The sequence below is a fragment of the Suricata suricatta genome, chromosome 6 (assembly GCF_006229205.1).
Source record: "Suricata suricatta isolate VVHF042 chromosome 6, meerkat_22Aug2017_6uvM2_HiC, whole genome shotgun sequence".
Taxonomy (NCBI): domain Eukaryota; kingdom Metazoa; phylum Chordata; class Mammalia; order Carnivora; family Herpestidae; genus Suricata; species Suricata suricatta.
The window spans coordinates 26,803,520-26,831,147 of NC_043705.1; the positions used below are offsets into that span (position 1 = coordinate 26,803,520).

The 27,628-nt window shown below is 39.9% G+C and overlaps 1 protein-coding gene across 1 annotated transcript; it reads right to left on the reverse strand.

Moving 5' to 3' along the window:
• Nucleotides 1–1,744: 1,744 nt before the first annotated feature.
• LECT2 (leukocyte cell derived chemotaxin 2) lies at nucleotides 1,745–12,032 on the reverse strand. Its single transcript, XM_029942225.1, has 4 exons — nucleotides 11,866–12,032; nucleotides 10,262–10,358; nucleotides 7,821–7,966; nucleotides 1,745–2,032 (listed from the first exon to the last, which is right to left on the reverse strand). Exons 1-4 carry the CDS (start codon nucleotides 11,909–11,911, stop codon nucleotides 1,866–1,868), a joined length of 456 nt encoding a protein of 151 aa, XP_029798085.1. The 5' UTR covers nucleotides 11,912–12,032; the 3' UTR covers nucleotides 1,745–1,865.
• Between the last annotated feature and the right edge of the window lie 15,596 nt (nucleotides 12,033–27,628).

Consider the following 27,628-nt stretch of genomic DNA (forward strand, 5'->3'; position numbering starts at 1 on the left):
ACAGTATTGGTTATCGTTTTTTTCTCTAAAAATCAAACTCTTATTAATTTGCTAGCCTTGTGTGAAATGTTAGTATACAGTGGAAAATAATACCTCCCTGCATGTGAGGCTAAACCAGCGGCTGGTAGAGTCTCTGAACTGAGAGTCCTCGTTAACTTGTTCCTCTCCACCGTCCATCCACCGTCCACCTGCAAGTCTTGTTACCACTGTAACGGATTGTAGTAACTACTCGTGAGATCACCTCCCAGCTCTAAAATGGCAGCGATGACAGAACAGTAGCGTAAACTTTTCTGTGTGGTTTCCCTTATTCGGTCCTGAGATAGTGTTCATTATTTGCTTGATTTCCTTTTCATATATTCTTATCACACTTGTATGTGTTCCTAAAAGTTATATCTTGGTGTTAATTATTTTTACTTTCTAAGAAGAGTACCATATTATATACCATCTGAGTACTTTTTTTTTGCTCAAAATTATGTTGTTCTGATTCATCATCCATTTTGTCATGGTTAGCTGAGGCTCATTTGTTAATGACTCTTTACACTATCACATTCTGTGACTAAATCGCACACAGTTCATTTGTTTGTATCAGCTGTCCATGGGGATGTGATTTGTTCAGGTTTTCCCATGACAAATAGTGACATTATGAACATTTGTATATGTTCAAGCATACAAATGCAGCTACTTCTCCATTGGTAAAGTTCAGTTAATCACATTTTCCTTTGGTACATCTGTACTAGGAATGGAATCTTCCCACTGGAATTTTGTACATTCCAAAAGGATTTAAGCAAAAATTCATGAAAAGTTTCCAGAATGATAAATTCAACCTACTCCTGTCTCACTTACTAAAATCTACGGAGCCAGATATTGCTGGTCCTTTGAATACTTGTGTGGTCTTATTTATTTCCCCTTACTACCTGTTGTCAACATAACTAGAATGATCTAAGGTTAGTAATAATAATTAATAATCTAAGAACAATCTAGATTTAAAGTGAGGTGTAGAGGGGAACCTGGGTGCCTCAGTGGGTTAAACATGCGACCCTGGATCTCAGCTCAGGTTGTGTTCCCAGGGTTGTGAGTTCAAGTGTTGCGTTGGGCACTGTGCTGGGCCTGAAGCCTACTTAAAAAAAAAAAGATGTGTAGAAATAAGTGGCTGTGGTATCCATATTGCTAGATGAGGCTGACTGACTTGATCCCAGGAGATACTTCAGGTTAAGACAGACCTCTTTCTCATTCTAGTGCTTCCTCTAATGCACTCTTAGCTGAAATTGAGACTCCAAGTGTATTTTCTTGGAATGCCACCTGTTATGATTTAGAAAATCTTCTGTTCGTAGTGTGGGGAGGTGTGGCTGTGCAGACCAGCAAAGTCTGTCCTGCCCCACGAGCTGACACACCTGAAGGCATTGCTGAGACTCTTCAATACCTTAACTCAAAGTTTAACTCTAGTGTATTCACTTAATATTTAGGGGTGTGTGTGTGTGTGTGCGTGCGCACGCAACATTCTTTTTCTTGTATCAGGAAAATAACTGCAGGCTTTTTCTTATTTTCAAGCAGAAAGATAGGTAGTTTTAGAAGTACAGCTGGAAGTCATATTGTTTGTTCAGCCTATGTATTCAGGACTGAGGAATTTTAAAAAAACAAAAGCAAAACCCCTCAGATCCCATATGTGACAGAAAAATCAGAGAACTCTCAGAAATTAGTTCACAATCAAATATCAAATTGGCAGTGAGTTGAAATAAAAACGCTATTTTCTTTCTTGCACTCATTATGTTTTTATTTGGACACAAGTTTCTTGAAAAGTAGGGTATGCATGCACGTTTTTAAGAAGATGGTTTTCTGCTTAGAAGACGTGGTCATTTGTCATCTGCTCAGAGGAACACAGTAGGATCGCTCAAGTCACAGTTTTCAATGTGGATGTGGGATTGTATGCCGGGATGCACCTTCTGCAAGGGCAGCACGGTTCCCAGTTTCTCTCCCTTCTTGATGGAACCTTTATATTTAATTGCCTTAATGTGGAACATTTTTATACAGAAACCTAAAAGAAAAGAAGTTAAATTAGTTATTATCTGGGTTTTAGTAACCTTACATCAGAAATTCAAAAAATTACAGAAATGGAAGAAAAGACCAAAAAATGAGAGTTGATTGAACTCCGTGAGGGAATTGAGGAAGATGAGAAAATCATACCGGAAATGACTAAAATTACAAGATGCTCATGGGAAAATAGATTCGTGTGAAAATTTAATAAAGACGTTGAGGAATAACAGAAAAACACTAGCTGAGAGAATTGAGGCTATTAACATACTTTCTTGTTCTCACCCAGAACAATTTTAGCTCCAAGATATTCTAATAAAATGATTAGACTTTAAAGGGAAAGAAAAAGACATAATTGGCACAAGAATGCAAATCTTTAGTAAAGACCCAAAGAAAGTATTTTTAAAGACCAAGACCCACCAAACAGATAAGTAGAGTTAAAGTGATACTATCATTATAATGTAATATGATAATGTTGTTAAAAAGCAAAAATGAGTTCTATATACAGTAAAACACAACAGTTGAAAAAGGCAAACAATTAAGGGCAGGATCAAGATTGTCAAGCAAATGGAAACAAAAAGGAAAGCAAGAGTTACGATTCTGTAATCAGAGAGTATAGTTCAGCCCAAAAAGCATTGAAGCAAAACAAAGGACAATTTATAATGCTAAATCCAATGAAGATACAGCAGTTACAACTATCTGGGCACTAAATAACACAAACCATCTACATAAGGCAGACACTGCCAGAGACACAGGGAGAAATAGAAACCCACTGGAATATCTTAATCCACGTATCAGTGAAAACAGCCAAGTGGATAGAAAACATAAATGCCTTAGAATTGTGCTGTCCAACATGGTAGGCACTAGCCACAAGTGTCCAGTTTGTACTTGAAATGTAGCTAATCTGAATTAGATGCACTTTAAGATGCATGCTAGATTTTGAAGACAGTACCAAAAAAGTAAAATATTAGTAATTTGTGTGTTGCATTTTGAAAAAATATAGAAATGAATTAAATAAAATCTATTAAAATTGTTACCTATTTTTTAACTTTCTTAATGAAACTACTAGAGAATCTTAAATTATATATGTGGCCTGTATTTCTCTTGTACAGTACTGGTTTAGAACGAAACAAAATCAATCCAGTATGTCTTATATGCATGTTAAACAACGTGCACAATTTCAACCCTGCAAGCCAATATGACAACTACTAATATAACAGAAGAGGAAGACCTAGATAAATGGAGAATATAACGTGTTAATTAATTAGAAGACTCATTAAGATTCTTGATTTCATCTATATAGTCAGTGTAAACCCAGTCGGAGTCCCAGCAGAATTTTGGGTGGAAAATGATAAACTGATTTTTTTAAAATACATGTTTTAAAAAAATTATTTATTTTGAGAGAGAGCATGTGTGCAAGTGGAGGAGGGGCAGAGAGAGAGAGAGAGAGAGAGAGAGAGAGAGAGAATCCTAAGCAGGCCCTACTCTGTCAGCACAGAGCCCAATGGCAGAGCTCAAAGTCATGAACCATGAGATTATGACCTGAGTTGAGATCAAGAGTTGGATGCCTAACTGACTAAGCCACCTGGGTGCCCCTGGTAAACTGATTTTATAATGTATGTGGAAATGCAAATCACGAAGAATTGTCAAGACAATCTGAAAGAACAAATTTGAAAGATTTATGCTATATATCAAGATGTATTTTTGGCTTTTGATATATATTTTGAGAGGAGTGCAAGCATGGTAGGAGCAGAGAGAGAGAAAGAGAAAATCCCAAGAAGGCTCTGCACCGTCAGTGCAGAGCCCCACGTGGGGTTCAGTCTCACGAACTGTGAGGTCATGACGTGAGCTGAAATTGAGAGTAGAACACTTAGCTGACTGGGCCACCCAGGCGCCCCCAAGATGTATTTTAAAGTTACAGTAATTAAGACGGTGTGATACTCCTGCAAGATCAACCCATGACCAATGAAATATAATAGACCGGAAAGAGACCATGTTTATTCAGACCATGACTTAATGACAAAAGACTGTATACTGCAGAACCCAATTCCAAGTGGATTATAAATCAAAAGATGAAAGATAAAACAATAAAACTTATAGATGAAAACTATTTTTATGACTTTAGGATAAGCAAATGCATCTTAAGCAGGTAAAAACATGTTGTCGATAAAGGAAAATACTACCAAATTGGACTACAATAAAATAAGAATTTATGTTTATTAAAAGACAGCATAAAGAAAGTGGAAAAGTAACCGATGAGGTGGGAGAAGGTACTTAGAATACATAGATTTGACAAAGGACTCCTATCTACAGTATACAAAAAGCTCCTACATGCCAATAAGAAAAAGAAAACACAGGACAAAATATTTGAATAGGCAACTCACAAAAGATAATATCCATGTTATCAATAAATATGGAAAGAAGCTCAGTTGAATTAGCCATCAGGAAAATAAGAATTAAAGCCAATAATGACATGTCAGGTAAAGGATTAGTATCCAAAATCTATAAAGAACCTATCAAATTCAACATCCAAAAAACAATCCAGTGAAGAAATGGGCAGAGACACTTTTCCAAAGAAGATATTAGATGGCTAACAGACTTGTGAGAAGATGTCCAACATCACTCATCATCAAGGAAATACAAATCAACACCACAATGAGATACCTCCTCACACTTGTCAGAATGGTTAAAATTAACAACTCAGGAAACAACAGATGTTGGAGAAGATGTACAGAAAGGGGAACCCTTTTGCACTGTTGAGGGTAATGCAAACAGGTGTAGTCAATTCTGGAAAACAGAATGGAGGTTCCTCAAAAAATTAAAAACAGAACCAGCCTATGACCTGGCAATTGCACTATTAGACATCTATCCAAAGGATACAAAAATGCAGATTCAAAGGGGCACATCCACCCCAATGATCATAACAGTGCTATTAACAATAGCCAAAATTATGGAAAGAGCCCAAATGTCTATTGACTAATGAATTGATAAAGAAGATGTGGTACATACACACAATGGAATATTATTCAGCCATCAGAAAAAGTGAAATCTTGACATTTGCAATGATGTGGATGGAACTAGAGTGTATTATGCTAAGTGAAATAAGTCCATCAGAGAAAGACAAATACCATATGTTTCACTTATATGTGGAATTTAAGAAACAAAACAGGTGAATATAGGGGAAGGGCAGGAAAAGTAAAATAGGATAAAAACATAGAGGAAGGCAAACCATAAGATGTTCTTAACCATAGAGAACAAACAGGGTTGACAGAAGGAGGTGAGTATTAAAGAGCACCCTTGTGATGAGCACTAAGTGTTTTATATAAGTGTTGAGTCACTGAATTCTACTCCCGAAACCAGTACTACACTATATGCTAGTTAACTTGGATCTAAATAAAAATAAAACCAATGAGATGGCACTGCATACTCATTGGAATGGTTGAACTTGAGGGGCACTTGGGTGGCTCAGTTGGTTAAGTGTCCAACTCTTGATCTAGGCTCAGATCATGATCTCCAACTCATGGAATCTGAGCACCGCATTGGGCTCTGTGCTGACATTGAGGAGCCTGCTTAGGATTCTCTCTCTCCCTCTCTCTGCCCATTCCCCATTTGCAAAATAAGTAAACTTAAAAAGAAAAAAAGAATTGAAGTAGAAAAGTAGATAGATAGCACCAAGTATTGTGTAAGGAGCAATTGGAGCTGTTACACACTCCTCACAGGAGTGTAAATTGTAACTACTGCTCTGGGAAACTGCTAGAGCTGAAGGTGCACATGTCCCAAGCATCCAGCCCTTCCACTCACACAGCATCCTGCCATCACTGAGTGTGTTGGTTCCAGTTCAGTATTCTGAAACTGGAGGAGTTGCCTGAGAGTGGATTTGCGGACACACTGGGACCACTGTCACATGAACCCTAATGAGAATCTGTGTAGATCACCTGACCCTAGAAGCCTCTATTCTGACCACAGTGGCCTTTTAGGTGTCCAGGTTTTAGCCTCAGTTTTGGAGTGAGTGTCCAGTAGTCTCTGAGAAATCCTATTCTTTCTTCGTCCCCAGTATACAGCCATCCTGCTTAATGGTGGCAGTTCCCTCTGAGGAGAGCTAAAAGTAAGAAATTTTTGGCTGTGTAACAGAATCCTTCCTTAATGGGACTCGGCCTTGGTTTCTTTCAAGGGGCCCTGGGCTTGTGACCTGGCTCAAGTCTGGGGGTGGGAGGCGGTTTTGTGACCCAGTATGGTGATGACTTAAGTCATGATTTTGTTCATCAGACCTAGAGTGTGTCCATTTATACAAATCAAATAATGCCTTAGTAGGCTGCCCGTTTGTTCAGTTCTTGGTCACCATGATTAACTAGACAGTGCCACAGATCTCTTTCCTTCAGGTGAATCAGATTGCCTCTTCTGTTCTGCAGCCTGTTAGGTAACTATGCCAACCTTGGCCTTGCCTACTAACTGGACCCCATCCAGTGGCAGCAGTTTCTTTTGTCATTTGGGGCATATAGAGAATAACCACCATAGAGTCCTTGAGGATGTGAGCTTTCTCACAAAGTGTTTCCTGTGGCCATGGTGAGGAGAGTGTCCTCAGGGCCTGCTCCCAACAGGAATGCACATTTGTGTTCATTAAAAGGCACATGCAGGAAAGTTCATAGTGTTTTCAAAACTGTCTGAAACTCGATACTACCCAAATGTCCATCTAGGAAAGAATGATTACATAGATGAAATCTATGCATAGAATGGAGCAGTGTACATCAACGAGAGTAAAGGAACTAGAACGACATGCAGAATAAATCTTACAAACACGATGTGGAATGAAAGAGGCCCCACCAAAAAAGACTGCATACTGTTTAATTCTTTTTATATCCTTTTCCACAACAGGCAAAACTAGCGTATGGTGGGGTAATGGTTATGCCTGCCGAAAATAATGAGTGCAGGTAGCACAGGCGGGTCTCTGGGACGCTGTGGCTGTTTTTTTCTCTTTATTGTTTTAATTTTTTTTGACATTTTAAAAATGTTTAATAATTTATTTATGAGAGAGAGCACAAAACAGAAGAGGGACAGAGAGACAGAATCCAAAGCAGACTCCTGGCTCTGAGCTGTCAGCACAGCACCTGATGTGGGGCCCAAACCCACAAACCGCGAGATGATGACCTGAGGCAAAGTTGGACACTTAACTGACTGAGCCATCCAGACACCCCAACTTTTTTCCTCTTCATTAGGGTGCTGGTTACACAGGGGTGTTCACTTTGTGAAAGTTTAGGAGCTATACATGTATGCTTTGTACACTTCTCTGTGTGAATGTTATACCTCATGGATTAAAACACACACACACAAATAAACAGTAACCCCAGTACCTGGAGTACTGGGTGACCCAGCGTTACCTAGGACATAGAAGCCTTTGAAAGTATTTCCTAGTCATGTTTTGCAGAAATGCCAACATTTTGATTCGTGGGATTCTGATAAATGAAAGGCTTTATTTATTATAGTAGATACTGTTGAAAGCGATCTTGTTTGTAGACTATTAGGGGAAACCACGTGGGCCACAAGAAGAAAGCCCTTCAGTCGACTGTGGGGTTAGGTAGAGTGTGTGCATAAAGAAAATGATTTCAGAGAAAGAGGCAGAACATCTTTGAAAATGCATTTAGCTGTTTTAGTTTGGTACCCTGTGTTTGGTACCTTTCTATTCCAGACGTTACCATTTTGAAGGACGTATCACACGTCAGCGTATGGCATATGCATGAAATAAATAAGCGTCAAACATTTCCAGCACGCACCCCAGCTGTATAGTCGCCTCTCACCTCTTCCAGATATCCGAACACCGTTATTAATGGCATTTTTGTTCTTATAAGGCTTCTCCTGACCCACAATCGTTCCGGTGAAAGGCGCATACACAGTAGATCCATCGGAGCATAAGACGTCCACACCCTGGTGAGGCCTGTGATTTCTAAGATGTAAATAAGAATGAACAGACTGAGGAAACCGCCCTAGGAACTTTATTGCCCAGAAAAGTGGTGTTAGCCTACTGTTCCAGTAAGGGCGCAGGTCCCATCCGGCCTTCCCCCCCAGCCATCCTGGAGCCAGTCGCAGCGCACCGCCACTGGTGGAAATGCCCCTGGCGACAGCCCCTCACCTGGGTGGGGGGGAGCGGTCCCCCACCTGCCGCAGGTCGGATCCAGCCTTCCCCTGTACTTAAAGGGGAAGGCGCCGGCTCCTCCTGAAAGGGCGCACCTTAAGGAGGGACAACTCCTGCGGTGCCCAATCGGGAGAGGCCTGCCGATACCTTTGACTTTTCTAGAGGCGGGCCTAGTCACGCCCCACATGGGGGTCCTGGGCCCACTCTGATTGGTCAATACTCCAAATATTGTGATTGGCTCCCACAACTGCCAGTATTGATGAGAGGGGTAGGGATTGGATCACTGTACTCCTGTCATCATTTCCTGAAGCTCCCCTTCCCAAACGCATAAAAGGCCCTGTTCGGGGCTCTCTCTCCATGTACCCAGCTGGTCGGTGGAGTCTGTGAGCCTGAGCTTAAGCCCGTAATAAAGCCCTTTGCTTTTGCAGGTGTGACTCGGTCTCCCTAGCAGTCTCTGGTGCTTGTTTTGGGGTGATTTTATAAACTTGGGTACAACATTCCCAGACCAGGATATCAAACCCTGAAACTGCTACAACAATGTTAGGAGGGCCCAGTTTTCCTCACTCTCCTTACCTCCCTGTAGGTAGTAATAACCATATTGTAAACATTAAAATCTTTAAGATAGTATTTGGTATGTGGAGAGCCTTTAAGAATTTATTGACTTTTGTTATGGCATTTTGGGGAAATAAGAATCTTTATAAGTAAATTTTTTAAATTTACTTATTTTTTTGAAGTAAGGTGTTGTTTTTTTTTTTGTTTGTTTGTTTTTTTTTTTTGAGAGAGAGAGCGAGCAGGAGAGGGCCAGAGAGAGAGGGAGAGAGAGAATCCCAGGCAGGGTCCATGCTGTCAGTACAGAGCCTGATGTGGGACCCGATCCCACAAACTGGAGATATGACCTCAGCCGAAATCAAGAGTCAGACACGTACCTGACTGAGCCACCCAGGGACCCTATGTAAGTAAATTCTATAGACACATGAATCTTGACCGCTTCAAGACTACTTGTAAGAGTTGTCTTTTTATGGGAGCCTATCATGAACGAATCATATGTTACCCGCATCTTATTTTTGTCCCAGTGACCCAGAAGTTGTCATAAGCAACATTTATTGTATATGGCATTTTAATACAGTGAGTGATACCCCCTGAGTTTATTAAAGTGGATCAAGCACAAACACAAAATGATCCCAGATTGTGAGATTTCTTGAAGTTGTCTCTGAAAATCCTCACTGTTGTCTCTGTGCTCACTCTTTGCAGCTTCCTCTCCCTTCTACTAGGCTAGTACCTGAAAAATCCGATCCGTGAGGATTGTTAGAATTATGTTTAAAGCAACACTGAGAAGATTTTAGGTGGAGAACCAGTACGTTATTGTAGAAGTCAAGTTCATACACTTTGGGGTATGAACAGATTAAGTCTTAATTCTGGCAATTCAGAGGCCGTTTTTCCATATTTCCCATCTGAACCCTGCCACTCCAGGTATTTGAGGTTGCTTTGCACGTAGTATTTGTTTAAGTGAGAGCTCCACTATGATTAGGATGGGGATCACTGGATGCAATCAGACACAGGGCTGTTTCATCAGAGTGGCACCCCTAGGGCAGTGCTGTGCTTTATTGAAAGTTCACTAATGTGTCCCTTATTGTTTAGAAGAAATGGCCTGTTGAGGGCCAGCCTGGCTGATGGTGACCTTCCCCATCCTGGGTCAGTAACACCATGGTTTGATGGGAAGAGGAACCAAAAGCCTGAATCCTTGTGCAAACTTTGCCCCCTCCAACTGTGGTTGGCAGGTCCCTTAACCCTGTGTACTGAGGTTCAAGTCCCTCATAAATAAAATGGGATAGTAATGTTGATTTTCACCTTGGTAAAGCCAAGGTGGGTAACATTGTGCCCCCTGGTTTTTATTTGCTCCCCTCTCTCTTTATTATGTGCTTTATCCCCAATCCAGAGGCCATACTTGAAGCCGAGGTCCCGGAAGCTGCTCTGGGGACAGTAGCACAGCTGATTTCATTGCTGTGCCCCGCTGTCAGGGAGGTGGCTGTGAGCATTTGAGGCAAGGACACTAAGCAAAGAGGTTAAGAGCCAAAAGGATTTATGGTTATTTGTGAAACCCCATACCTTTGACCAGTATACTGGCCACAGCCATGGCTGTCACATGTCCTGATCTCGTTGGAAGGCTTGCCAGCACAGATACTAGCCCATGGTCCAGCCAGAGCTAAAAAGGAGAAACATAAGAAGCAGATTTCCTGACCTCACATTTTTCCAGTCTCTATTTACCTTGTAAGTCTCACAGTAGATTCAACACTTTTGTTTTCACGGTAGTTTTTCTCTAACTTTCTATACTTTATGGTCAGCTCTTCCTGATTCAGGTGTAAAGGTAGCTTTTTCCCGTATTGTAAAATTCTGTTTTATAACATGCAAAGTATTTGTAAAAGTGTTTATTTATAAGCATTAATCTCCATCATTACAGTTTGTTTCAGATTATCAACTAACAAATGGCATTAAGTCATGCTTCTCAGACTTTCTTTGCTTATTACTTGGGACCACTGTGTTTAGGTTAAGCAGAAATAATCAAACAGCATGGTGCAAAGAAATAATTCAAGAAATTGTAAAGTAACTTGGAAATGTTCTTCTATTGTTAGTCCAAAAAATCAAATCTAAGGAAATGTTTGAATTAAAGGAGAAGCAAATTCTGAACCAGCAAAGCAGACTCTGCACTAAAAGATCTCTTTCCTGTGTGCAAACATGGAAGAGAGAGGTTCTTAGAAATGAAAACATGTCAAACCAATTTAGCCTAGAGCGGAGGGAGAAGACAAGGGAAGGACGGGAGTGGAAATAATTATATGAAAAATTGTGAAGTAGTAAAACACGGAGGAAGGGCTGACTCTCTTCTTGTATTTTGTGCACATTTGTTTTAGGTGCATCTTCTCTCTAGTATATGCTAAATTGAGATAAATGCACAACTGAATTAAATTTCCTGGATTTCCAACGTTAACATCCACAGAGAGGTGCAGTTAGCAAACTCATCCTTTTGTCTCGAAATAAAGTAACAAAACAGAAGCAAAAGCAAGAACCAGCTAATTTGTTGATTTTCTTTAAAGATATTTTACTATTCATTAATATATGTGGTTTGAGATGAGCTACAGAATATGGCCATTTAAGTTTATATGGCCGTTTAAGCATATTCTTTAATATATTTTTTTAGAAGATGGGCTTCACATGTCTTATACCTTTGAGCCAAGCTCAAGTCGACATCTTGATCGAGATATAATACCATCACTTTGGCAACTAGAATTTATCCTGGGGAATTGAGGCAGATATTAGACAATTTATTAGTGTATTCATTCTTCCTCTCCTGCTGTGATGGTTAAGGGAGCGTTCCCTTTGCCCTAATCCACAGCAGTCACTTATCGGGAATTGTCCAAATCAAATTCTTATACAGTCTTTTTATTTTCTAATTATTTTCCAATTAAATCCTAGACCACGATTGACAGACTTTTCTTAAAATCCTCCATTCCACTTTGATGATTCCCTTGTTCAAGAATGACAACGTTCAGGTGGAAAGCTTGGAGAACTCCCCTCCCATGCATTCTTCCTAGTCCATTTTCAGTCATCAAACACACAAGTTTATCTTGTGATTGTGATATTCCTGACTTTCAAATCTATTTTTGAAATTTGTTTTTTAAAATCAGACAAGATTCTAAAATTGTTTTCTGACTTACCAGTCGAAATGAAAACAGCAGAAAGGAGGACTCCTGTGGAAAACATTTGGTTTTTGCTTTCCTTGTGATGGTTCTTTCTCTGAGTATTTGAATTGCCCCCACACTCTTTGAAGAATAGCCAAGGTTGAATTATGTAGCCTTGGAATTCTGCATCATTCACTTCTTGAGTTTACTGTAAGACTCACACACAAAATACAAGAATGAAGCAATTCAAAGTCAAATATTCCCTGGGTAGCTATTTGGCTCACATGTAGGGCATATGTGAAAGTGTTTGATCTGAAGAAGGAGTTAATTTTATTGGACATGCTGACTAAATATTAACGAAAATGATAAGGTAGGTGACTGTCTCCTGGGCTGTGACTTCATGAATGGCTCGTACATAGGAAGAATACAAAAATATGCACAGATTTATTTTAAGATAATAGGTACTTCTCAAGGAGGGAAATAGAATTGTGGAGGGGAATACAGGGTGCTAAACTCTAAAATACTTAGTTAAAAATGTGAGAAGGAAATGTGTAAAATAAATTTGTTAGTTATTGGAGGTAGATCCATGGCTATTTGTTACATTAATCTCTGTGCTTTTCTGTATATTTCAACCAATATACAAGATTTCTGAATATTAACATCTCTTTCTTGTTATGCTTAATATTATATGAGGCCCTGAGATTTTCTATAGAAACATCCCCATTTAAGTAATTTTTCAGTAGCTGTGGGAGTCTGAGACTGGGGCTCCAGTTCTTTTCATCCTTCCCTACATCCACACCCTTCCCAGGACTCTAGGAGGCAGAGGAGCTTTCAAACCTTTGGTATATGTTTCAGCTATATGACATGCTTTGACCACTCAAATGACATAAGTGACAATTCATGAGTAGAGCCTGAGTCCTACGGGGCATTGTGTCTTTCACCTTCCCGTGTTCGGCCATGGCTCTGCAGAGAGCATTCCCAGAGTAACATGCTGGCCCCAGGAAGAGAGTGAAAGTCACAAGGAACAGAGTCACCCTAGCCAAGCCACCCTAACTGAAGCCAGCCTCGCACACCCTTTAATCTATAGTAGAAAATCATCACCTCTCAGAATCATTGAACAGAATAAATGCCATTATGTTTAAAGAAATATTACAGGAGTTGAAGCAAACATAAGTTAGCTAACCCAACAGTTGTTTGAAAGGCTGATGTCCATTTTGAAGTGGTGGAAGACACGGTCATTGTTTCTTGTGTATTATCTGTGATTGTAGGGGATGTTGAGGTGGTTGCCACGTGTTAGAGGTCTTTTGATTAGAAACTCTGACCTGTTGGGATGTCTGGGTGGCTCAGTCAGTTGAGTGTCTGACGTCGGCTCAGGTCATGATCTCACGGTCAGTGAGTTGGAGTCCCACGTGGGGCTCTGTGCTGACAGCTCAGAACCTGGAGCCTGCTTCAGATTCTCTCTCCCTCCCTCTCTGCCCCTCTCCTGCTCGTGCTCTGTTTTGTCTCTCAAACATGAATAAACCTTAAAAAAAAAAAAAAACCTCTGACGTATTCATAGCTTTGAATAAGACCTTTATCTTCTCTGAGCTCTACTTCCTCAGGAGGACATGCGTGTAGACGGACTGTGACTTGTTGGGCTACAGTTACTGAGAAGCTCACCTCATTTCTCCCCCATGCTTTGGTCATTTTATTTTTCTCAGCACTTTCACCAAAGTTAGAGGGGGCCTGGAGGAAGAGGAGAAATTCAAACTGGCTGTAATTTAGGTTTGAGGGCAGTGGTGCTAAAGTCTACTTCCTGCATCGAGACTAACTAAAAGTTACTTGCCTCTTTCACTGCATCGTTCTCCTCTCTAGTTAGAAGAGTTTGAGGTAAAATAACCTGAGAGCTCATGCAGTTCCAAGACTCAGATTGTTTTCTCCTCTTGCCCCTGCTTCTCTGTAACTGTCTCCTGCTTCCTCCGAGGTAGGTAGTTAAATACCAGAGAGAGAAGGTTGGCTGTATTCCAGGAGTCGAACAAATTGGTTATGATAAAAACCACTGAATCATATACTTTTCTCTGATTAGCCAAAGAAAGCACTTGATTTTCTTTTCTTAGGACTAATTGTATCCTTTTGTTGATAATTTCTTAATTGATTTTTAAGAAGTAGCTGTATTACAGAACACTCAATCACAGAAGAGTTGAAGTTTTGGGTATGTCTGAGTGCTTCCATTTGGGGACAATTTACCTGAAACCTTTTTGGTTTTCCTTAACTGTGGGAATACTGGGCAAGAGGATGAGGATATAATTTCTTCGGTAGCTTTGATCTTTGATTTGACCTGTAGTGTGGAGGCCTTTGTGAAAGAGAGGAGGCCAGCGTGCTTTGCAAAAGGTTGTTGGCCTGGGTGACCCAACCAAACACACTGGCTCTTTCTTTCTATGTTTCACTAGAATGAACCTACCTAGAAACAGCGTTTAAGCTACTGATTAATTAAACAGAGGCATTCAGAAATCTGAAATAAGTCCAAAACTGCTCTACTGAAATCTGCCCTAGTCATGATTAGAATGAAGAAGGCACTGAATACAAGTTTTGCTAGTAGGAGCCTTAGCCTCATGGTGATGCCCCGTCTGTCATCTTCCATTTCTGGTTTAAGAATGCCAATGAACATTTAAATCCATTCTACCTTCTCCCACTCCCTTCCCCCCACTCCCACCGTCCCCCACATCTCTGACAAATCCTCTGTGCACACAGAGAACAGTAACAATTCCAAGTATGAGACATTAGTCACTATAGCTTTGAGAGGTGCAGTTAGCAAGGGGGAGGGGTTTGATTATGAAAATTATTTTATTTTTTTATTTTTATTTTTAATTTTGTTTTTAATATTTATATTAGAGAGAGAGAAAGAGAGAGAGACAGCACTAGTGGAGAAGGGGCAGAGAGAGAGGGAGACACAGATTCCAAAGCAGGCTCCAGGCTCTGAGCTGTCAACACAGAGCTTGACATGGGGCTTGAATCCACAAGCCGTATGATCATGACCTGAGCCAAAGTTGGACACTTAACCCACTGAGCCACCCAGGTGCCCCCCAAGATAATTTTAATATGGAGAATTGTTCCTAAGTTTTCTAATGTGTGAGACAGTTGACTTATCCTAGAAAACATGAACTTGAATCATTTTCTACTATGTTGTTTACTTTTTCACTGATAGGATAATGGGGGATAGATTGTGATCCTTACAGTGGAGCATTAGATTTTATTTGCTTTAAATTAAGTTGTAAACTACTGAAAAAGGAAAGCTCTCTTTATGAAATATAGACATATAACACAACTTTGTGTCATGTCTAATGCAGTATTTCAAGGTTACAGGCATGTGGCCAGGAGGTTGGCTGGTTTGCCCCTGAGGGAACATTATCTGAGTCAGAGTGGCAACTGTGCAGTGCAGATACCATTACTTTCCTGACTCTGTCCAAGGCAGACATTACTTATCAAGCATGATCATCTGTCAAACTCTACTCTGACATGTCCTCATGATCTTTCTCCTCATAGACTCTTTCCTAACTGGGAAAGCATCTGGATTAAAATCTACTTGTCAGGGCACCTGGGCAGTTAAGCATCCAACTTTGTCTCAGTTCATGATCTGGTGGTTCATGAGTTCAAGCCTGCATCGGGCTCTGTACTGACAGCTCAGAACCTGGAGTCTGCTTCGGATTCTGTCTCTGTCTACCTCTCCTGTGCTCGCACTGTGTCTCTCTCTCTCCCTCAAAAATAAACAAACTCAAAAAATAATTAAAAATAAAAAAATAAAATCTACTTGTAATTTTTGATTGAGATGAATTTGTCTTAATCCAGAGACTGGCTCTTGTTTGTTTGTTTATTCATTCATTTCTTTGTTTAATTTCAGTGTCCCAAACTCAGACACAGGCAAAGAGAGTGATTCCAGTTCTTCAAGTTACTGGAAGACAAGTCAATGAACACAGAGGTAGGTAGATAGATAAGTGGGTATGATTGTCAGTGGAGGTGATTCCCCTCTACTGAGGGGATGTGCTCCCTTCTTGATGTTGAACCCTTGGAAAAGTGGTTTGATCAATTTGGAGTGAGAACAATAAGAGAGAAAGAATTTTAAAGGCTTTTCCAAACAACTATGTGGAATCTCTTTTTAATTTTTTCCTCTTGATAAAATGGACTACAAAACGTGTCCCTCGAGTGACACCAAATGCACCCATGGACCTCTGTCTCTTTGATTCCCTTTATGGCACCCTAGGCCCGTGTTTTTCAACTGGGAGTACCTGGAGGCAGGCCAGGTGACACAAAAGTGGTGACACTTGGTATCAGTGTTTTTTTAGGATTTAGGAGTGGGGCAAGAGGAAGAGGAAGAACCACTATTTATTTACTATAGTGTGTGTGGTTTTTTTATATATCTAGCATATTAAACCTTTAAAAATTAATATCTAATTCACATATTATAAAATTTATTCTTTTAAATTTTGTAAAAATTATTTTAAATTAAATAAAACCCTGTTTAGTCTCTTTATAAATCATGCAAATATTACCACTGTCTAATTCCAGAACACTTTTATCACCCCCAAATGAAAAACCATACACATTTGTCATCACACCCCATTCCTACTATTCCCAGCTCCTGGCACCTCTTAATCTACTTTTTCTCTTTTTGAATTTATGTATTCTGGACATTTCATAGAAATGAAATCAAACAATATGTGGTCTTTTCTGTCTGGTTTCTTTCACTTAGCATAATGTTTTCAAGGTTCATCCATGTTGCAATATGTATCAGTATTTTATTCCTTTTTATGATTAGATAATAGCCCAGTGCATGAATATACTACATTTTCTTGATGGATATTTGGAAGGTGTCCACTTTTGGTTATTGTGAATAATGCCGTTATAAAACAGTCAGCTACAGGCTTATGTGTGACCCTGTATTTTCAGTTCCCTTGGGTCTATCCCTAGGAGTGGAATTGCTGTGTGTGTAACTTTTTGAGGAACTGTTAACCTGTTTTCCAAAGCAGGTGCATCAGTTTACATTTGCACCAACAATGCATGAAAGTTCCATTTTCTCCATGTCTTTACCAGTGCTCGTTATTTTCTCTCTTTGTTTTTTTTTAATGTTTATTTATTTTTGTGAGAGAGAGAGAGAGAGAGAGAGAGAGAGAGAGAGAAGAAGAAGAAGGAGGAGGAGGAGGAGGGGGGGGGAGAGGAGAAGGGGGGGGAGAGGAGAAGGGGGAGGGGGAGGGGGAAGGGGAGGAGCGAGAGACACAGTGTCTGAAGCAGGCTCCCGGCTCTGGGCTGTCAGCACAGAGCCGGATGCAGAGCTTGAACTCATGAACCATGAGATCATGACCTGAGCTTGAGTCGGTCGCTCAGCTGACTGAGCCACCCAGATGCCCCTAATTATCTCTCTTTCATTATAGCTATCCTAAGGGATACAAAGTGGAGTCTCAGTGTCCTTTAGATTTGAATTTCTCTCAGAACCAGTGAGGTTGAACACCTTTATACGTACTTACTGCTGTAAGCACTTCTTTGGAGAAGTGTCTAATTTAAATCTTTTGCCAAGCTTTTAACTGAGTCATTTAACCTTCTTTGTTGACTTGTAAGAGTTAGTTTCTCTTTTCTAGGTACTAGTGTTTGCCAGATATATGGTTTCCAAATATTTGGTTTCACCATCGGTGTTGTCTTTCACTTTCTTGATAGTGCTCTTTGAAGCTCAGAAGTTTTTAATTTTAATGAAGTTTACTATATTTTTTTCCTTTGGCTGCTGGTGTTGTAGGTGTCATATCTAAAAAAAATCATCGTCTGATCCAAGGTCATGAAGATTTATACCTTTGTTTTGTTCTAAGGGTGTTATAATTTTGCATTTAGGTTTGATCCATCTTGAGTTACTTTTTATCTTTGGTGTGAAGCAGGGGTTCCAAATTTATCATTTTGTACATAGCTATCTGGTTTGTCCAGCACCATTCTTTAAAAAGACTTATCTTTCATGTAATTTTATTTTATTTTTATTTATTTTGTTTTGTTTTTTAATTTCTTAACGTTTATTCATTTGGGGGAGACAGAGAGACACAGAACTCAAGCAGGGGAGGGGAGGAGATAGAGGGAGACACGGAATCTGAAGGAGGCTTCAGGGGCTCCAGACTGTCAGCACAGAGCCTGACGTGAGGCTCAAACCCACGAACTGTGAGATTATGACCTGAGCCGAAATCAGACACTTAACCAACTGAGCCACGAAGGCACCCCTCATGTAATTTTATTTTTGTACCTTTGTTGAAATTCTGTACTCTCGATTCTGTTTTCATTGATTTTTATGTGTGCTCCATGTCAATACTGCACAGACTTGACTTTGCTTTCTAGTAAATTTGGAAATCAGGAAGTATGAGTCTTGCAACTTCTTATTTTCCAAAATTGTTTTGGTTATTCTGGATTCTATGCATTCTCATATGAATATTAGAATCAGCTCGTCAGTTTCTGGAAGATAACTGAAAGGTAGCTGAAATTTTGATAGAGATTGAGTTGAATCTGTAGGTCTGTCTGGGGAGTATTATCTTAATGATATTAACTTCCTAAGTTTTTGAGCATCAAACTTATTTATTTCATTTATTTAGGTCCTCTTTAATTTATTTCAGTAAGTTTTGTAGTTTTCAAGGTAACATCTTGCACTTCGTTTGTTAACTGTATTACTAAGTATTTTATTGTTTTTGCTGCTCTTATAAATGGAAATTTTTTTAACTTTTTTTTAACATTTATTCATTTTTGAGAGACAGAGCTCCAGTGGAGGAGGCACAGAAAGAGGGGGAGACAGAATCTAAAGCAGGCTCCAGGCTCTGTGCTCTTAGGACAGAGCCCTATGTGGGGCTCAAACTCAGGAACCATGAGATTATGACCTGAGCTGAGGTCAGATGCTCAACTGACTGAGCCACCCCAGTGCCCCAAGTGGAATTATTTTCTTAATTGCATTTTCATATTGTTCCTTCCTAGTACATAGAAATGCACTTGCTTTATGTATATAGCTTATATCTCACACACACACATATATATGTGTGTATATATATATATATATATATATATATCCTATATCCTATAGTTTTGCCAAATTAATTTATTAGTTCTAAGAGTTTTCATTTTTTGATGGATTCCTTAGAAATTTTTATATACAAGCTCAGATCATCTGTAGATAGGCTTTTCTCTCCCCCTGTTCCTCTTACTACCTTCTTTTGGTTCAGTAGATATTTTCTAGTGTGCCTTTTATTTTCAAGTCATTTCTTGTACCAGATGTTTTTTAGTTCTCTTCTTAGTGGTTACCCTGGTGATTAAAAGTTAATTTATAACAATCTAATTCAGTTTAATACAAACTTAGTTGCAATAATATACAAAAAGTTTCCCCCACATAGCTCTATTCTGTCACTCCTTTTCTGTGCTTTGTCATACAAATTATACCTGTATATATTGTGTGCTCATCAACACCCAGATTTAGAATTCTTGCTTTATTCACCTATGTCATTACCTTCACTGGCACTTTTTTTTTTTTTTTTTGGTAGGGGTTCAATTTATTATTTAGCATCCTGTCACTTCTGCCTGAAGGACTTTCTTAGCATTTCCTATAGAGCAGATCTCTTAGCAACCTGTTCTCTCCAGTTTTGGTTATCTGCAAATGTCTTAACTTCTTCGTTTTGAAGGATAGTTTTGTTGGTTGTAGAATTCTTATTTGGCTGGTGTTTTCCTTTCAGTACATTCAGGTTTTTTGTTTTGTTTTGTTTTCTGTACTATGTCCTCCCAGTGCCTTTTGGCCTCCAGAGTTTCTGATGGTAAATCAACTGTTAGCCTCATCAAGAATTCCTTGTATGTGATGGTTGCTTTCACGACTCTGTTTTTGCCTTTGTCTTTTGATTGTTTGATTATGATGTGTCTAGTCTTTGAGTTTTTGAGTTTACCTTACCTAGATTTTGTTGAGTTTCTTAGTTGTGTACATTAATGTTTCTCATCAGGTTTGAGAAGTTTTCAGCTGTTACTTCTTTAAATATTCTTTCTGCCTTTCTCTTTCTCTCACCTATCTTTCTGGGACTCTGTTATGCATATATTGGTGTTCTTGAGAATGCCCCACAGGTCTGTGAGCCTCTGTTCATTTTTTTTTTCCTGTTTCTGATACTAGGTAATCTTAATAGACATGTCTTCAAGTTTGCTGATTCTTTCTTCTCCCTTCTGATGTTGAACCTCTGATGTTGAGCCTTTCTAGAGATTTTTTAATTTCAGGTGCTGTATTTTCCAGCCATAGAATTCATTTTATATATGTATATATTTTATATACACATACATCTTATATATGTATATACAATTTCTATCACTTTATTGAAATTCTCTATTTGGTGAGACATTGTTTTCAAACTGTCCATCTTTATAATGATTTCTTTCAGTTCTTTGAACATATTTGAAGTAGCTGACTTAATAATCTTTGTCTAGCACGTGTAACATCTGCCTTTCCTAATGACAGCATCTGTTGGTTGCTCTCTGTGCTGACCCCTTATATAAAATGGTGTGGCTTTATCTGATTGGGAAGTGCTTGTATGTGTATAAAATGTAAATGTCCTCTCTCTTTCCTTCTACTGTGTGCTAAGGACAAGGCATCAAAAGTGAGGAGATTATTCCTTACAACTCATCACATTTACACTTGCTGCCGTCACAGCTTACAGCCACTAACATTTTACCTGAGGTTGCTTTCAAGAACTCTTGTGAACTGATTGACTCTCCATCTCTGGCAAACCTTTCTAGCCACAAGATATAAAATAAAACAAGACCACTCTAGCCTGCCAGATTTAAATTATACATTAATTTTTTCCAATAAAAGCTTTCTTTATCTCATTGGGTACAAATATATAATCAGGAAAGACTATACCTGCTCTTCATTTAAATCTACTTTTTTCCTCCAAATGGGGAGTCTCTTGGTTTTAAAATCCTGCATGAGAATTTTGTCACACAACTAACTGTCCATTTGATTATAAGATTCCAGAATGTACTAAGCCCCAGTCAATAGACAACCCTCACTCCATCAAATACTTACAGATCCACAGTGGGCATATTTCCTCACCCAGTTTCACCATCTGCTAGTACTTTGACCAACAGAGAGCAAACAGCCCGGGCCACCTAGGGAAACAGACTTAGGTTACCTCAAACCATGGTAAACAGATGTAATGGGCCCATTGAGCTTTGAACCCTGAAGTTGCACCACACACAGACACGGTCCGAGCATTGCCAGAGGTTACAACACACGCATTCTTGGCACCATTGTTCAGATTGACTCAGACCAGCTGAACTTCTTAAGCTGAATCATAAATTAATTACAACAATGGAAGAAATGATGCTCTTCTGTTCAGGGATTAAAGTGTCTCTCTAGCTACTGATACCTCCTAAAAAAGAAGCTGCCTATATGAACGACTTCCAAAGTTACAGTATTACGTCACTGTCCCACGGCTCAAGCCAGCCCACATTTGGTGGGCAGTGTGTGTTCAAGGCACCAAGTGTAGCACTTTGAGAATGGGAGATGAGTTGAAAGGCAAGTAAGCCAGGAAAGACTGAGAACCTGGGAGGGGTCAATCCTGGACATGAGAATGAGGGTGACAATGGGTCAGGATGTTTGACACAGATAAAGCGAGTGTCGGTTGTCCTATAGCTGCCTGAGCCCATGAAAGATATCAGAGTGCCTTAGAAATCAGGCCTAATCCTACTGTCTGCTTGTTTCCAACAGTAGAGATGGGATTTTTTGGGTTTTATTTGACTCTAGGGAGATCTGGAACTGCTCCAGGACTATTTGCGTTGGATGCTATGAAAGAGGATAGAGAAGGAATTGTTGGATATGTAAATACATTTGTGCAAGGATGTGGTGCATTTGTGTTTCTCTGTCTTCAAAGTTTACTTTTAAAGTGTTTTATGAGAAGTGATACCAGAGATAATAAAACAATTTTTTTGTGGTTGCTAAATAGAAACCATCAGGAAAAGAAATGTAGTTGGGCCTGTTGGACATAAAAGACAGAGAATGTGACCTTCAGAGTCGATCACCCTACCTAAATCGAACCTGAGCCAGACAACAGAGTAAACAGAAGTGTTCCCGGAGAACAGAATAGCTCTGGGATGGAAGTATCTTTTGTAATTCCAAATTCAGGTGTGTTTGACTCTTGAACAATAGGGATTTGAACTCTTTGGGTCTACTTATATGCAAATTTGGGTTGGGTTTTTTTGTCAATACAGTACAGTACTGTAAATGTATTTTCCTTGACTTTCTTAATAAGATTTTCTTTAGCTTACTTTATTAAAGAATACAACATATAAAGAATATGCAAAATGTGTTGCAGTCAGTTGGTTATTTTGATAAACAGGCTTCTGATCAAATAGGCCATTCATATTTAGGTTTTAGGGGAGTCAAAAATTATACACGACTGCCCAGGGGATCAGTGCCCCTAACAGCTATGTGGTTCCAGGATCAATTGTAATTTCTTTCTGCTGGAGATGTTTTCATTTTGTTGTTCACAAAAAAGTGCCCATTTGTATTAATCAGGGTTCTTCTCAGAAACAGAACCAATAGGATGTGTGTGTGTGTGTGTGTGTGTGTGTTTGTGTGTGTGTATTTGCCTGTGTGTGCATACAAAATAACACTTTCTATTTATGTTATATATTTGTATATATTACCCATATATACCAAAATAACCCTCTGTAGAATATATACTAAAGAGAGAAAGAGAAAAAGTGAGGGAAGAATTACTTTAAGAAATCGGCTCATATAATCGTAGAGGCTGGCAAGTCCAAAGTCTACAGGGCAGGCAGGCAGGTGAAAACCCCGAAAAGAGTTGATGTTGGAGCTTGGAGTCCAAAGGCAGTCTGGTGGCAGAATTCCCTCTTCCTTGGATGAACCTCCATCTTTTTTCTTTTACGACTTCAACTGCCTGAATGACGCTCATCCACATTGTAGAGAGTAATTTACTTTACTCAAAGTGTACTAATTTAAATGTTAATCCAAAATATCTGGGTACCATGGCCTAGCCAAGTGGATCCATAAAATTAACCATCCCAGCACCTTGCTTTGGAAATAAGAATTTAACTATGTGCTTTGACTTTAAGAGTTGAACTAGAACAGAGGCAAAACTTGACATGCGGTGGGAACCTGCAGCTGTGGGAGCCTTCACAGGGCTAAAGGAAATTTCATGGTGCTAGTTTAATTTATGGAAGCTTTATGTACCTAATTACATTGTCACTGAAAACTTTCCTTATGGTCTGTCCAATTTAAAACTTTTGATGAGGAGTTAGAGGAGAAATAAGACATAATGAAAACAATTGCGCCAGGGAAACGTCCCTAATTCCCACATTTCATTAGCATGTTTTGCATTTTGTGAACACTCTGCACGTCTCTGTATTTTACCAGTGCCAAACCATACAGACGCAGAAGGGCTATCAGAGAAGAGCAGACAGTGGGTGGTGTGCTAGAGCACACGGAGAATCCCACAAGGGAGTAGGCATTCGGGTTAGCCCGAGGCCCCCACATTTTTGATAGCAAGTAACAGGCTGTTCGGACTCATCATGTAAGAGCAATGTCAATTGGAAGAGGGATTTCTTTCTGGCCATGGGTTTTGAAACAGAAATCACCTGGTCAGTGACTTAGTGCATTTGTTGATCATTGTCAAATATTTTGAAACATCTTTTCATTATCAGAAATTACAGTTTGTCCCTTTCTTTCCTAAATCTTGTTGTAAGAACAGAAAAGGAAAAGAAAATGTTACACAAAATTCCTTCATTTAACAATTCAGAGGACTTCATTCCTTGGTGTGTTCCTTTTTACAAGAACAAAGCACTTTTTTGTGTGTTTTCCTTTACTAACTCATTTGTTCGTGGTCCTGCCAAAACTGCAGCTTAGATGAATTAAGTGATAATTCTCTGCTCTTGGTTCCTGGGATGCTCTCTTCTATACCCATGGCCCTCTAAGGATGTTCTTTCTGGGATGGGTGTTAATTCCTGGTCTCTTGGAACCATAGGCACTGTGGGTCTGAATGTGTAGGAAAGAGATTTTCCCATGAATGCCTCACATTCACCTAACGCACAGAACACCCAGAAGCAAAAATGGTGCTCTCTTCTGTTGGAGACTGAAAACATAAGAGTCAGGGAACGTGATGACACCGTGCTACCTGAGGCAGTGACGTCAGAGGTGAGGAGTGGTCTGGAATGTGGATGGAGAATAAGGGACAATAGAGAAATCTTTTAAAGTGGTGACAAGGTATGTTGGGAAGACCATGTAGAATAGCTTCGCAGTCTTCTAAGATGGGATAACTAGACAATGTGAAGATGGTGAAATAAGCAAATGACCATGAGCTTGAGATGAAACTGGCCATTGCAGCTGAGAAATGAGAAATGAAGAAAAGGATTGTCAAGCAGCTGGGGCCCAGGAAGCCAGGCACCAAGTCTCCAGCAGTGTCTGACTGCCCAGGAGTGGGAACAGAGGATGTGATGAGCAGAGGGAAGTCGAGAGGTAGCTAAAGCCCAGGACTGACAAGCTTGAGAGGAAGTGCTGACCGTGAGTTCTAGGTCAGACAGGCAAGAAAGAGGGCAGCTGGAAACTTGGAAGAGGTTGGAGAAGCTTAAGTCATGAGATGAGCCGTGACAGGATTAGTCTGAATACTCTTTTTCTATCCGTGGAGCTCCTTCCTGCTTTAGCTATCACCGTGAATCCTCCTTGTGAATTTGCCTTCCTTGAACACTTTGTCTTCCTTCCCTTCTACTTGAATGTCCTTCTTATCTTCAAAGTTTAGGTAAAGTCCTAACTGGTCCAGAAAGTACTCCTAACTATTTCTAGATTTGTCAGCACCCTTTCTCAAAACTCCCTCAGAACTTTTTTCTGAGCCCCTTAAATTACTTCAAAATTATCGTCATATATTATATCCATTGTATATATATCTTATTTCCTTGTGAAGATTTGCAACCTGTCCTGGTGTACTTTTCTTTCTCTAACATGGTTAATGCTTTTGAACACACTATGCTTAATTTAAAAAGTATTGGTTGAGGGGTGCCTGGGTGGCTCAGTCAGTTAAGCGTCTGACTTCAGCTCAAGTCATGATCTCACAGATCATGGGGTCCATCTCAGAGCCTGGAGCCTGCTTCACATTCTGTGTCTCCCTCTCTGTTTGCCCCTCCCCAACTCATGCTCTGTTTCTCTCTCAAAAAAAAGAATAAACATTAAAAATGAAATAAAATAAAAAGTATTGGTTGATTATCTAGTAAATGGCATGACTACCATATGCTTATTTTGAGGCTGGTGGATTTTGTCAGATTTTTTATATTAGAGTATTTTCAGTATGTTGTCCTAGTCACTCATGAGGAGTTCAGAATATCTGTCAAATAATTCTTATTTCCAATATTATTTATGTCTATGAACCACTTGATTCTAATAAAATATTCATGGGAGAGGGGCTCCCAAGCATTTATTTTCAGTTATTAGATTATCATAGAATCAAAAGAACTAAGACTCTCCCAGATATTTTATATTTCCTTCAAGTAAGTGTAGAGCTTTACACTCTCTTTTATTTTTTTATTTTTTTAATGTTTATTAATTTTTGAGAGACAGAGCATGAGAGGGGGAGGGCAGAGAGAGAGGGTGACACAGAATCTGAAGCAGGCTTCAGGCTCTGAGCTGTCAGCACAGAGCCCAATGGGGGGCTCGAACCCACGAACAGAGAGATCATGATCTGAGCCAAAGTTGGATACTTAAGTGACTGAGCCACCCAGGTGCCCCTGCACTCTATTTTAACATAGGGACTAGTATCTAGCAACAATTAAATATTGAATTATGAAGGATTCATGGATTGTACTGAAGATGACTTTTCGGCATGGACCAAAATGGCTGTCAACAGGCCAACTCTACCTCTAATTAGCTGGTGACCTTGGACAAAACACTCCCTCTTTCTCCATCAGTCCCTTCTCCTCCCCACTGCCCCCCACCACCATGAGATGTAGGTGTGGACTACCACTAGCTAGTCTGCATGGCCATGTCGTGGCTTCCCACTAGTGGGTGCCATTGAGCAGACTTCAGAGACCCTGCCTCTGCCCTCCAGCATTTCCCATCCTGACTGATGCATTTGGGTCTGGAATGGTGCAGGGTTATGAAAGTCATTGGCATAATTCAACTCCATCAGCTATTCTGAAGGTCTTCGTTGGCCCTCTGGTTTTGAGTCATGCCCACACTGGAGGCTTGCAGTTTTGCCACCACAGCCTGTTGCCATCGAAACAGTTCATCCTTTGTGGAAAATGCTGACCCTTATATTGCTCAGCTCTCTTTCTTAATAGCCAATTAATCTCTTTCTACATTTTGAAGAATGAAGAATCGCCCTCCCTGGGCTCCTGGACTAATTTTCACAGGCAAAATCTTAGAGATGACTTAAGTTGTAGAAGTTCAGAGCCAAGTGAAAGCTTGGGAGTCATTCTAGTCAAATCCCCCTGTTTTACAGAAGAAAAATCTGGAGAGGATTAAGTGATTGAAAACACCTAGCCCCTCAGAAAGGCAGGACTTGAGCTCAGGAATAATTGTGAGGCAGAAGTTGAGCCAGAAAGTGACCCTCAACTCAAGGTTCCTCTTACGTTTCATTACCTTAACTGCCCTCTCTGGCATCCTCAATGATGAGGAAGGTATGTGAGTTGTAGCTTGCATTAGTCTGTTTTTGAATAAATGTCCTTCAGTTTGCCTTTATTGGCCCCTCATTGTATGCCAAGTGCTGGGCTAAACTCCCCAAATCCATTGTCTCATTTAATCCCAGGCCGCGCAGTCTAGCCTCCTAAGGAAGGTCTTTGGAGCCAGCAACCTGGGCTCAAGCCCCAGCTCTACTTCTCCAGAGCTGTGTGGGCTGGGGCAAGCGATACACCCTCCCCTGCCTCATTTTCCCGTACTGGGTCTGGGGATGATCCTAGAACCTCCTTCCATACAGGTTGCTGAGCAGAGAACCTGGCCCATGGGAAGCACCCCAAAAATGTTAGCTACTGTTTTTATCGTTCTTAGGCATTAGTTTCCTTCATATTGATATTCAACACAAGAACTCTCTATGTTCCCGTTTATAATGTAAACAAAGTATTAAGAGTATATTTAGCTATCAATATGTTAATAACTCTCTCATTTCTCCTTCATACAAATAATGTTCTTGTGCAATGAACAAATAAAACCGAAGTGATATAATTAGCCTTAAATCTATGCTAGTCTTCAAAAACAGTTTATTTTCTCATGATGCGTCTCTTCAGCCTCACATTTAAAAAGATCAAATCAAATATAAGAAAACACTCCATATCAAAGGCATTATCACATTTCTTCCTGGTAGTCTCTGGGTTTTTTTTTTTAAGTTTATTTCATTTTGAGAGAGAGAGAGAGAGAGAGCACAAGCAAGGGAGGGGCAGAGAGAGAGGGAGAAAAAGGATTCAAAGCAGGCTCCACACTGTTGGCATGGAGCCCAACGCAAGGCTCAATCCCACAAACTGCAAGATCATGACCTGAGCCAAAATCAAGAGTCGGATGCTTAACTGACTGAGCCACCCAGGCACCCCTGTCTTTGTTTTTTTTCTTTTAAGGATTGGAACTCTGTTTATGGGTCTGACCCAAAGTCCCTTTCGGCCTTGGTATTTTATACTTTGTAATGTGCAGAAGATCATTGTGGCTAACTTGTTTCTTCACAGAAGAGGTCAGTGAAGGACTGTGGACACTTTGATTCCCCACATCAGTTAATGCAGTAGCGTTGTCTGAGCCGTGCATCAGAGCCCCATTAACAGTAACCCCACGTGTTTACAAGTTACATAAGTT

Excerpts from the sequence above, each read along its gene's own strand:
- LECT2 (XM_029942225.1), bottom strand. The coding sequence starts at position 11,911 with ATGTTTTCCACAGGAGTCCTCCTTTCTGCTGTTTTCATTTCGACTG. Across the intron at positions 10,359-11,865 it reads TGCTGTTTTCATTTCGACTG|CTCTGGCTGGACCATGGGCT; the intron begins GTAAGTCAGAAA and ends TCTCCTTTTTAG. Across the intron at positions 7,967-10,261 it reads GGCCAGTATACTGGTCAAAG|AAATCACAGGCCTCACCAGG; the intron begins GTATGGGGTTTC and ends TTTACATCTTAG.